The sequence below is a fragment of the Pseudoliparis swirei genome, chromosome 12 (assembly GCF_029220125.1).
Source record: "Pseudoliparis swirei isolate HS2019 ecotype Mariana Trench chromosome 12, NWPU_hadal_v1, whole genome shotgun sequence".
NCBI lineage: Eukaryota > Metazoa > Chordata > Actinopteri > Perciformes > Liparidae > Pseudoliparis > Pseudoliparis swirei.
The window spans coordinates 3,194,517-3,206,975 of record NC_079399.1 but is presented as its reverse complement, the minus strand read 5'-3'; the positions used below and the strand labels follow the sequence as shown (position 1 = coordinate 3,206,975).

The 12,459-nt window shown below is 45.5% G+C and overlaps 1 protein-coding gene across 1 annotated transcript; it reads left to right on the top strand.

The window, feature by feature from the left end:
- The first annotated feature begins 5,429 nt into the window (after positions 1-5,429).
- LOC130203094 (photoreceptor cilium actin regulator-like) lies at positions 5,430-10,098 on the top strand. Its single transcript, XM_056428998.1, has 2 exons — positions 5,430-8,348; positions 9,475-10,098. The coding sequence occupies exon 1, from the start codon at positions 5,647-5,649 to the stop codon at positions 8,344-8,346; it is 2,700 nt and encodes an 899-aa protein (XP_056284973.1). The 5' UTR covers positions 5,430-5,646; the 3' UTR covers positions 8,347-8,348; positions 9,475-10,098.
- Positions 10,099-12,459: the final 2,361 nt, after the last annotated feature.

Here is a 12,459-nt window from a genome sequence, read left to right as displayed (position 1 = left end):
GTCGAGACGCTCCGCGAGGGGCGGGGCTTATTTCCGTGTCTCGTCTCTGTAAAGACCGTTATCATCTCCTTCATCCACCAGAATAATAACCACTAGTTCTGCTTTATACTTGTTGTGGACGTCCCACACACTGACGCCCTCGTGTTTGGGTTGATGACATCACCCGTAGGCTCACTCAGCTCGGTCACTTTCTCCGATGAAGTTACTGTTACGTCTGAAAGACTTCCGCTTCCAGCGCTACGACAGCGGAACTCAAGAGCTGATTGGCTCGAGTTGCGAGATGACGCCTCAAAGTTGAAATATTTCAACTCCGGGGAAAAATTGCGCCGCTGTAAACGCGTCGCCCACATCGCGTCGCCCCAAACGCCCCAAACGCGCCGCCCCGGAAAAATATCGCGTCTATCGCAGCCACACGCGTCTGTACGTTGACTTTTCATGGGATTCGGTCGTGCTTTTGGTTTGAACGCACCTTAAGACTGCTACCCAGTGTTATGTATACTGTATAAGCCCCGCCCCCCTGGCCTGCAGGTATCTTTGTGTCAGGTGATGTGAATGCAGTTTTTGTCACACAATGAAAGCTTAACCTGGTGTTTAGCTTTACGTGAAAACAATGTGCCTCTGTGGGGCATTACTGTTTCTGAGACAATGAAATACAGTCCAGGAAGTTCCTGCTACCAAGAGTAATTCAAACTGTATAAGCCCCGCCCCCTCTGGCTTGAAGGTTAATTTATCAGATTGCTTCCTGGTCAGAATTCCAGTTTGGCAGATGGATTTGTTAGAAAATGTTCTTTTGTAGATATAAATGTATGAAACAAACTAAAATGACAGACTAAAAAATGTCTTTCATATTTATTCTTGTCATTATCTTCCCCAGATCTTCCTCGTCGCCAGTGTTTTGGTTCATTTTGTAAAGAAAAAAAAAAAAGATGCTTGATTACATCTTAAGTAAAGAGGTAAAAAAGTCTGGTTTACATGTTGTCCTACCGGGTCATTGGCAAGCGCCTTCATCATTTCAAGTGTTTGATTGTCAAAAGAAATGTTGGATCATGTTAGAAAGGTAAAAATCATCCTGTGGACACAGTGAATACAACTTGGATGAGACACGTCAAGCATGTGTTGTAGATTTAATGACATCATCGAATTGAATTTAACCCCAAAAACAAATCATGCAATTAAAAAGTGTTAGTATAACAATTATAAAACATTGGAGAGATCGATCCCTCCGGTCCTCCTCGACACGCCGATGAGACACACCGGATAAACCGGATCTCTGTCCTCGCCTGAGAGAACCGTTACACAACTATCAGTCGCTGACTAATCTACCGAATACCGCACAGGTGTTAAAAGGCCTGTAAACACACACACACACACACACACACCCACATTCCTGATCAGAAGAATACAGCAGAAACACGTCATTGTCTCTCATCTGCTGGCATCCATATTGTCCACCATCCAAGTCATTAAAAAATAAAGCCTAATGAAAAGTTTCCTGCGGGGAAACGGCCCCTTCACTTCCTTGAGAGCGCGATGTTCGGGAAGGAACCGTCATAATGCCACCGGGACATCGCAGCCATTGTTGCGCTGTCACTCTGTTGACTTTGGCAGACAGATCAACCATTTCAGAACGGCGGTGTTATCGAGCAGTGGCGAGAAACAGCGAGTATTTATCAGCTCTAGCAGCATTATCATGCGTGTGACTGAAAGCCAACGGCCCCAACCGAGTGGTTTGGTTTGCATTGAAACGGACGGATGACCCTCCCACTCCTGTTCTACGCTGAGGGGGAGGTCGGAGGTATTTGAGACGGTATCAGACCGACAAATGATGAGGAATACAAATTAGAGAAACAGGAACTCCACCAAATAAAAAAATTAATTAAAAGAAGATGTATTTCTGTTGTAGGGAATTATAGAATAATGTCGAAATGGATGTAAGAATGGTGAACTCATTTTTGGTTTTCAAAGGAATTATTTTCTAAAACAGTTACATTACATTCGCTTTTATCCAGCGATTTACACAAGTGCATTATTTCAACCTAGACTGTCACAGGATTGTGGCCGATTGTGGCGTAGGTTTCCGCCTCCCACTAAACCAGAAGGAAATGAGCAACCAATGTTGGTAACTTCTTTATTTTTGCGTTGCTGACCGACTGACTCTGCTCTCATGGCTCTCTCTCTCCTGTCTGTCCGCTCCTTTGGAGGACAGAGCCTCATATACACAAACCCAGATTGTCATCAGACACCTGAACCACCACACCCCGCCCACACCACACTGCAGCAGAGCTTTAAAAACACCCCGCTGCCACAAGTACAAACTAAGAACAACAAGAATACAGGTAAACATTCCCTTCAATATAGATCGAACTAAAAAGTACCATAAGTAAGCTATCTAAGTGCCACTGAAGTGCTAATCTGTGTTTTAATCCAGATATAGTCGGGTGTGTTTTCAGTCCGGACGGAAGATGTAGAGACTTTCTGCTGTCCTGATGTCAGTGGGAGCTCGTTCCACCACTGAGGAGCCAGGACAGCAATGGATTCTGAGTGATTTAGCTCGTGTGCAGTAGTCAAGTCGATTGGCTGTTGCCGAGCGAGCGGGCGCGTGCCGGGGTGTGCGGTGTGACCATATCCCGGATGTAACGGGGCCCGATCCGTCCAGAAGCACGGTACGCCAGGACCAGTGTTTTGGGATGCGCGAGCCACGTAACCAGTGGAGGAGAGAGGAGCGGAGTGGTGTGTGGGTGATTTCGGGAGGCTGAAGACCAGTCGAGCTGCTGCATTCTGGATGAGCTGCAGAGGTCGGATGGCCTTAGCGGGTAGACCAGCCAGGAGGGAGTTGCAGTAGTCAAGGCGTGAAATGACCAGAGCCTGGATCAGAACCGCCGCCTTCTGAGTAAGAAGAGGCGTATTCTCCTGATGTTGTGCAGCATGCCTACAGCAGGGGCGTTCGTTCGCAGGCGATGTTGGCCGTCAGGAGAGTTGACTGTCTAGTGTCACCCGAGGTTCCTGGCAGTCAGGGTCCAACACAGAGCTGTTGAAGGTGATAGTCAGGTCGTGGGTGGGGCCTTTCCCTGGAAGGAATAGTAGCTCGGTCTTGTCAGGGTTGATCTTCAGGTGGTGAGCAGACATCCACTGAGAGATGTCGGTCAGACAGGCAGAGATCGCCGCCGCCACCCGTGTTTCGCCGGTGTGACGAGAAGATCAGTTGGGTGTCATCAGCATAGCTATGGTAGGAGAAGCCATGCGATTTGTGTACAGAGAGAGAGGAGGGACCCAGGACGGAGCCTTGAGGAACCCCAGTAGTGAGAGGACAAGGATCAGACACAGATCCTCTCCCCGGTAGGGTGCGGTCTTTAAGGTAGGAAGAGAAAAGAGCGAGTGCAGTGCCTGAGATCCCCAGGTCCTGAAGAGAAGAGATCAGGATCTGGTGGTTCACGGTGTCAAATGCTGCAGAAAGGTCGAGAAGGATAAGGACAGAGGAGAGAGAGGCTGCTCTAGCAGTGTGAAGCAGTTCTTGAGAGTTATAAGTGTGATTGAAATCTATTTATATGGAAGATGTATGTGTATGTATGTCTGTATGTCTGTATGTATATGTTTGTATATATATATATATATATATGTGTGTGTGTGTGTATGTATGGGTGTATATATATATATTGTTTTTTATTTTCTTTGTTATTTTTCTTTATTTTATATAAATTTTCTGATTTATTTTATATTAATTTGGGATAGGAATATAAGCATTTTTTCTACCTATACCTTTTCAGTCTGTCTGTTTTGTATATTATATAAAATAATATTGTATTGTATTTGATTGACTGAGTAAAATACACAACAACAACAACACTTCAAACACCAGGAAGTTGGATTCACGTAAACTCAAACTCACCGGTGGAAAATCAACAATTAACATAGTAAAGATAACAATCAAAAGAGTAAAACAATTTCACAAAAGTTAATTATATATGTTGTATGTATACAACGACTTCATTTTTTGTGGATTTCGTCAAGTCAATTTTATTTATATTGCCCAAATATGATGAAACGGATAGAGCCTGATCAACACGGGGCGGAAGAGAGCAGAACCTCCACCTGTTTGAGCCACTTCCTGTTATGCGGTTGGCAGGGATAACAGAGGTACTTTGAGGATGGATAGAGCTCCCTGGGGTTCGATCATGCTTTAGATTACCCCCCCCCCCTGGAGGGTGCTTTTTTTTATAAGACTCTTATTCCAGGGGAGAGTGAATGAGTCTGTGTAACAACAATAAGCACCGCAGCCTTATGACATCGGTGTCAGGTCCGTGGCTACCTTTGAGGTCGTGGCCTTGGCGTATCTTTTTGGGAATTTCGGCATTTACGTTGTGAATATAGATATAGATGTACCCTTCGATTTCGAATTGGAAAATCAGAAAAACTAAAAGTCACATTTTGAGTTTGGGCCCTCTTCAGTCTCCTCAGTCAAATAGGTTTGAACCGTGACGTGTCCGTCCATCCTGTGTCCTGCTGATATTTAAATAGTACAAATCAATAGATTAACCTTTTCCAAGTTTCTTTTACACCTTTTTTTCTTTTTTCTGTAAATCTTTCTCAGACGTGTACAGAACAAACCTTCATACCATGATGAAAAGGACAAATCTAGCTTTTGTGGCTGGAAATTACACATTTTTAAATGGCAGTGTATGTTTATCCAGGCTATTTTCTTAGTCTTTATCTTGTTCATATTTTGTTTAAAGTCTGTTTAAACTGTGCCTGCATACCAGTCAGTATGCAGGCACAGTTTATTTCACATGCTGGATAAATGCCAGATGAGAAGAATTTTTTTTTCTTTCTGAAGCTACAGTTCAGGTTAGTCCACATTTTTGATGGGAGTATAAACTGAGTCATGGGGGGGTGGGTATATTTTAGTGAAAGAAGATCATGTCAAGAGTGACAAACTGTCATGACGAGGCGTAAAAAAGAAACCTGAGAAATTTCTGCTGTGACGTAACGTTCTTACCGAATGTCCTTCTTGGAAAACCTGTCAGAACCGGCTCCCTTTACAGTGTGGTGTGTGTGTGTGTGTGTGTGTGTGTGTGTGTGTGTGTGTGTGTGTGTGTGTGTGTGTGTGTGTGTGTGTGTGAGAGAGAGAGAGAGAAATAATGGCATTAGGATGGCCATGACAAGAAATATAACCATATGTCTAGGTAAATTATGATATATGACATTTCAAGAAATCAGTCTGCAAAAAAAACCTGCATTGTTTATCTCTCTAGTGATCTCAACAGCAGTGGATGAAGCTAAAAACACCACCTGACCAACCTGGCTCTGATTAACCTGATGAGCTTAAAGTATTACGTGTAAATGCATGCGTGTGTGTGTGTGTGTGTGTGCATGTTGATTCACTTAACGTGACCATCTGTGCGTGCTGTAGGAGAGACGGGGAAGAAACCCCCCCGATCCATCTTATCCTCTCAGCTCCTCGGTAGAAACCGGTTGCCCGCTGGCTCCTGCAACGTTGGACCGAATAAAGGAAGGAGAATATATTCAAGACCTCGTCTGACCAACTACACACATCCTCGCCGATGGATTTACACTTCGGCTTTCGCTTTTGCTCCTGACTAACGTTTCTTCGGAGGAAGTGATTTTTTTGATTCACCTTTGAGAGCGATAATGGGCAGCTCTCTATCTAAAGGAAAGTTATCCTCAAAGCCAGGAGAACTCGGACCTCACCAGCCTCCGCTGGCCGAAGCGCCGCCAGACGGACCTGAAAAGGCTCTGCTGGCTGAAGTACCCGAAGGTTTTGTGGATTCTAGACCTGAAGAGGAGGAGGACAAATGCTTTGAGGAGGATGAGAAAGAAAATGAACGACCCTCACTCTCTGAGGAACATCCTACAAAAGAGGCTGCATGGTCTCAGTTGGCCTCCGACACAACGGGAGGCCGAAGCGGTGAAGACGTTGAAGACGCGGAGGTCAATGCGATGCCCCGGGAAATCCTCAACGACCTTGTGAAAACAGATGAGATCCATACGTCTGAGAAGAGAAAGAAAAGTAAAGGCAAGAGAAGGTCTGCCAAGATCCAGAGGATATCTTCTGTTGCTCAGACAAAGGTGGACTTCCCGCCGCACGTGGTGAGGGCGCACCAGGCCGCCTACGGCTTTCTCAACCCCAACATCTCAAAGTACGAAGCTCTGTTGGACCTGCTGGACCAGGCCGCGCAGACGCAGCTGTCCCTCCAGCCCGCCATGTCCGCTCTGGTCTTCCGCTTCGAGGAGATCAACCAGGCTCTCGAGGAGATGGCCGAGGAGGGCGAGCTCATGACGAAGGAGCATTGGGACCGCGTGACCTTGCCGTCTGGGATGATGGGCCCAGCCGGTATGCCAGCTAAACCCGGGAGTGACTCGGCTAACCCCGCTCACCCGCCCCCCGATCAGTTACGGCAACTGCTCCAGCAGTCGATGGAGAAAATGAGACAGGTGGGCGGGTCCGCGCAGGCGCTGGGCGACGCCACCCTCGAGGAGGCCGCGGGGTACTTCTCTTCTCTTTCGAAAGTGATGGTGGAGAAGCTGCGGGCCAAGCAGGCGGCGGAGGAGAGGCTGACTCTGGTGCTGGCGCGGGTGGAGAAGGCCGCTGCGAGAAACTCTCACCCCGAGGATACGGCGCTGCACAGCGAGGACAGCGGCATCGGCGGAGAAAACGAGAGTCTGGCGGGGTCGGAGAGGCACCGACGCCACCGCGGGAGCGCCGGATCGGGGAGCGCCGGATCGGGAAGCAACGCGCATCGCGCCGCAGTTGATACGCCGCCCGGTAATTTACTCAGCCTTGTAGGCTACCATGAAGATGATGAAGAGAACTGGGAGGAGGAGGAGGAAGAGGACGATGAGGAGGACGACGATGATGAGGATGATGATGAAGGTGACGGGCCTCAAAGGAAGAGGTCGAACTCTTCCCCACCGGACCTCAGTCAGCCTTTTATCTTCATGTGTGCCAACCACATGCAGGGTCGGCAGGCGGCAGTGAAGAGACCCCTGAGCGCCGTCGCCGCGACCAAACACTCTTCATCCAGCAGGTGTATGAACGTTGTGATGGAGCTAGAAAAGAGCCAGAGGAACTTGGATCAACGAATTAAAAAGATGGCGGAAATGCGAGGAAAGAACGAGTTAGCGGGGCCTCATTACAACCTGTATAGAGCTGGTCTACGGCGGCATTCGGTGAGTGGATCGTCGGGTGCACACAAAAACCGAATGAGCCAATCACCTGGTGGCGTACCGGCGTTGGCACCCCATCCCCCCAAGCACCAGTCGGTCAGAAGGCTGATTAACACCTTTAGCCAAGGGGTGGATGGGAGACCAGGGCAGAGCCTCGCTAATATCCCACCTCACATCAGGAGGCCCAGAAGAAGTGGGATCATTCGGCCCTCTGACACAGTAAATGGCAATGAGGGTGAGGGGGGGATGGTGAACAATGGCAATAACAACAACAACAGCTGGCCCGAAAGCAAGGATGGCCTCGACGTCGACAGCCTACCGCCGCCGCCCCCGGAGGTTCTGATGGACAACTCCTTCCAGAGAATCGAGGGCACGTCGGGAAACAAGGAAAAGTCGCGGGGGGAATCGGCTCTGAGTCTGCCGTCCATAAAACAAAAGGCCGGAGTTTCCCAGCGTCTCAAAGCCTCCGTGCGGAACGTGGACGTGCTGCCAAATCGAGCCGGCGTGAAGCCGAGATCCGAGCGGCGACCGGGAAGTGATCCGGATCCGGAAGTAGAGAAGGCTAACAGTCTCTTCCGGCAGACGCGTAAGATCATCCAACTGAGCAATGCGGGAGAATCTCTTGACAAGAGAGACATCGCAGAATTCAGAGGCAGGAGACCGTCGCCCCTTCAAGCCAGAGTCGGTCGCAGAGGTGGGAGGAATGAATTCTACGAGGGCGAGACGCCCCCTTACAGCCTGCCGGTGACGGCGCCGCCTGTCTCCAGAGTCTGCCTGCCGCCCTCTTGTCCCTCTGTGTTCCACAGATATCCGAGCCCGCCGGCGTTCGGACCTCGATCCGGCTCCCGGACCTCGTCCCGGCCGAGTTCTCCGAAGACGGTGACGCGCGAAATGGACATCGACACCGAAGAGATCGTTCCGTCCGTGTCTTTTCGCGACGCCCGCTCAGTGTTCTGCCGACGAGACTCGGAAAACTCTCAAACCGCGCTTGCCAAGCCGTGGGGCGAGGCCTACCGGGGCAGGCTTCTCACGAAAGGGGTAGACGGCTCGACCCGCCGCACCCAATCAGAACAGAGGCCCGGCACTTCGCGTTCAGAGTTCTCCAAAGATGGCGGTTCAGCCTCTACCCCGGTTGAGGGCAGTGAGCCTCTCACCACAGAATAAAGGTAAATAATACAGAAGATGTGGTAAACCTCGCTGGTCTTTGTAACTGCTTGATTGTTACTTGACTTGGAGCTTCCCAATACAAGTCCTACTTGGTCAGAAAAAGGTGCATCTTGTCCCTTGCCAGTTCAAATTGACTGTTTTGAGTCAGCTATGAGATACTATAACCAATCTGATGAGGTATTCATGTAACTTCAGGTTTGTTACTCTCTAAAACATGGACAGACTAAGGGTTAAACCATTGATCTTTGGGGTTTGAGCTTTGGTGGTTGTTTACCTGAGTCAGTGAACCAATGATCTGCCTTCCCTCCTCTTTCAGGGGATGACATCATCCCGTCTGACCATCTGCAGACACAGATCAGATATCTACCACACAAACATCTACTTGTACCTGCTACCCCAGATCACCTTCTTAACTTGTAAAATGGCCACTCACGTTTTTTCAATCACCTACATTGAAAATGACTAAATCTTCAAAAACAAATTGAAGATTTGTATTGGAGTTGTGAAACAAGTCATTTTATCAAAGTGATTGAATCCCAATATCTTTTGATATTTAGTGAGAACATATAATGATATGATGTACTAAGAGGCTTGGCTGGGTTACCCACTTTTCAAAACCTCAAGTCTCATTTACTACGTGTCAATTATGTGCATTTAAAGTGATTTATTGCAATTGTTAAAACAAAAAGTTACAATACCAACAACAAAGGAATTACAACTCTAACTGGTACCACAGCTATGTACTGTGTGTGTATTGCATCGCACACAGAACTTAAAAGAATTTTGTCAAAATCAATCCTCAAGGGACCAAGATATCCTGATTTTTAATCTCTTGTATCGGTTAAACTCCAAAATCAATGGATCCCAAATTCATATTATACTGGCAGCTGAGATAGATATTTAATTTAGCCTTTTATTGTCTGAACAGATTTAAAACACCTGCTTATCTATAAAGAGGGACAGCTACAGAGTGTTTTGGAGACCAGCTCACCTGGTCCAAACTACCTGGTCCAAACCCCCTGGTCTAATCCAGATTGGATTAGCCCTCCTTCCCTCCTTCCCTCCCTCCCCATAATCCACTCATGGACTAAAATTTCTTGACCCTCCTTTGTTGCTCTCCGATAGGCCGAGCAGGCCCTCGATGACGGGGGGGAGGAAACCGCCAGTTGGATCAAAGCGCCGCCGTGACAACGGTCTGGAGAACAGCTGTGATTGGCCGGGGGTTCGCTTAAGTGAAATAGATGGGAAAGGGATTGGAAAAAAGGGATTATGGATTAGCGGGATTCTGAGGAGCATTCTCAGACCCTCGTTCTCTTTCCTTCCCCCGATGAGAGGCTCGTGGGTGTTAGATACGTTCATAACGTGAATTAAAGCGGGAGTTACGGTCTCGAACACGTCTTTCTGACACGACTTGTGAAAAATGTGTCCGTGTCAGTTTCTAAAAGGTCTTTCCTTAATCATAATCAATATGTTAAATCAAAAAAAATCTACCTTGAATTTGTTTGAAATTAAAAGATATACGAGTGTATTATACTGTTGACGCTCCAGTCCCAGAGATGGGAGAAGAAGTCGGTGTTTGGGGTTGTTTTATAGCTGCTGTACCAAAAGAAAAGAGCCGTAAGTGTGCGTGATGCTCAGATGCACTCGAGTGTTTTTGTATGTATTTATTGTGTGTGTCTGTACTAGCTTCCCATTTGTGGTGACCATGTTTTCTACCTCGACTGTGTTCCAATAAAAGAGACAAATATCTGCCTCGTCTTTTCTAGAAAATGACGATAATTTAAATGTCCAGGCGGCGTTATTAAGAAACATCTTAATAAGAAACCTGGAGCTGTTGGTAAACTGTTTCATTGAAGGTACCCAAACAAAGGTCTGTGGTGATGCTCTGTACACTGTATACCTCATGTGCACCTATTGCGCAACACAGGAAACCACCCAGAACCCACAGGTGGTTAAAATAAATAAAATAAACTCCATAGTTCAGAATTCATTGAACATTTAACAATGAACTTCTAAATACTTCTAAATATTGCTCCATAGCACCTCCAGTGGTCAAAGACTTCACATGGCACCTTTTAATTGAAGGAATAAGGTATAAAAAAAGTTAAATGTTCGATATTACCGTGAAAACTTTATAAGTTTTAAACTTACATTATGAAATAAAAAAATTTTGTCATACAGGTGTGCTGAAAATTTATGTTTTAATATGAAAATGAGTCCCCATGTTTTTAGAAATACAATGTTATATAGATCAGGAATGATATATGAAATAACATCTCTGTACATTTTTGGGATTTTTGACCAAACATGTGTATTTTGTTGTATGTGGACAACGACATATATGTTATATATGTCATGCTACTTCCTCAGATGATTAATTACATTTAGACAATCATTATTTCGTATTATAAGCTTCCTATCATGGCCCTGTTGTTGAGTCCAGCTCCTTCAGCATCCTCCAGCTGTCGTGTTTCATGACGACTGTCAAATTAACCACAAAAGCAGATTTAAACATCAATAAACTGGGATTCACCAGCTTGAACCGTCGACAGCGATCTGGATGTAGGTGGAGAAACGCTGCCACCTATTGTCTTGCATTTAGAGTTGCAGCTATTTAAACTAACAATGTGTTGTTTTCTCTCTTTTTGTTTTATTGGCCTTAAAACAAGAATAATTTCCCATTTATTAAGGATTTGAGCTACTCTTACTTCATCACAATTTCTTTGTTTACATTTTAATGAGGACCCTTTTCAACATGAGGGACATTTGGGGTCAGGGTCTCTCTCAGGGAATCGAACCACTGGCCCTAAATTAATAGAATACCCCATTAGATCTACAACCAGTGCCCTGAAACGAGGAATCATTCAGATTAAAAATTCACTGGAATTATGATTTCCCTTAAAAGAAGTGATTTCAAAGCAGATTAAAGTGATTCTGTATTATAATTATCATAATAATTAGAATAATAAGTTTTAGAAATCATCTTGAAATTATTATTTTTTTATCGTGAAGCATTATTGATAACAACGCAGTGTATAGGCATTTGATGGCACATATGAATAATTGTATCTATTATTAACTCAAATCATACATTTGTGTTGAAGTTTGTTAAATTTCTAGAAGATCTTTCTAAACCAATAGCATCAGTCAACACAACCTCCTTGTTAATCAATCAATAATTAACATTTACTGACACATCTTTTCATGGGTTTTTTTTACATTAAAGCCATTTACTCTTGTAACATGCAGTCTTTTCAAAATAAAATCCTTCATGCGAAATTACTTAGTTAGATTCAGGAAACAAAACTACTTAGTCAGGTTCAGAAAAAGATAAATGTGCTGCCACTAAAGTACAAATACGTCAACGTCGGCTTCTCGTCTCAACTCAGGCGCGGCCTGAAGTCTTCATACTTCCATCGCATCCTTCGAAAATCAATGTGTGTTATGTCAGAGAAGTAGGGCGTAGACTTTTCCTTGTAGGTAAAACCACCTACAGACAGTCACAGTGGGCTGGAGGCCAAATAAATGACATATAAGAATATAGATACAATATGCAAATGTTTAACATCACATCACAGCGCTGATGACAAACCTTTGAATCGTCTCCCAGACCAACAGGAACGAGTTCCTTCCTGTCAATCACCCTGTAGCCCCGCCCCTAAAGCATCCCCTGCTTTATGGTCTGACTCTAAATGACCATGAAGTACTAAATGATGACATCATGCTGTATAGAAGAAGACTTGAAACTAGAGACTGAGACATAAACTCATGTTTACAATGTTTACTGAGGGAATACATCAAGAGAGAAGTAGAGCCATTATATAGACTTCTATACAACCAGAGGAGTCCCCTGGTGGTCAGAAGAGAGGATGCAGCTTTAAAACAAGACGCATTGACATCTATACAACCAGAGGAGTCGCCCCTGGTGGTCAGGAGAGAGAATGCAGCTTTAACACATGAAGAATATACTTATATACAACCAGAGCAGTCTCCCCCTGGTGGTCAGTAGAGAGAATGCAGCTTTAACACATGAAGAATATACTTTTATACAACCAGAGGAGTCGCCCCCTGGTGGTCAGTAGAGAGAATGCAGCTTTAACACATGAAGTA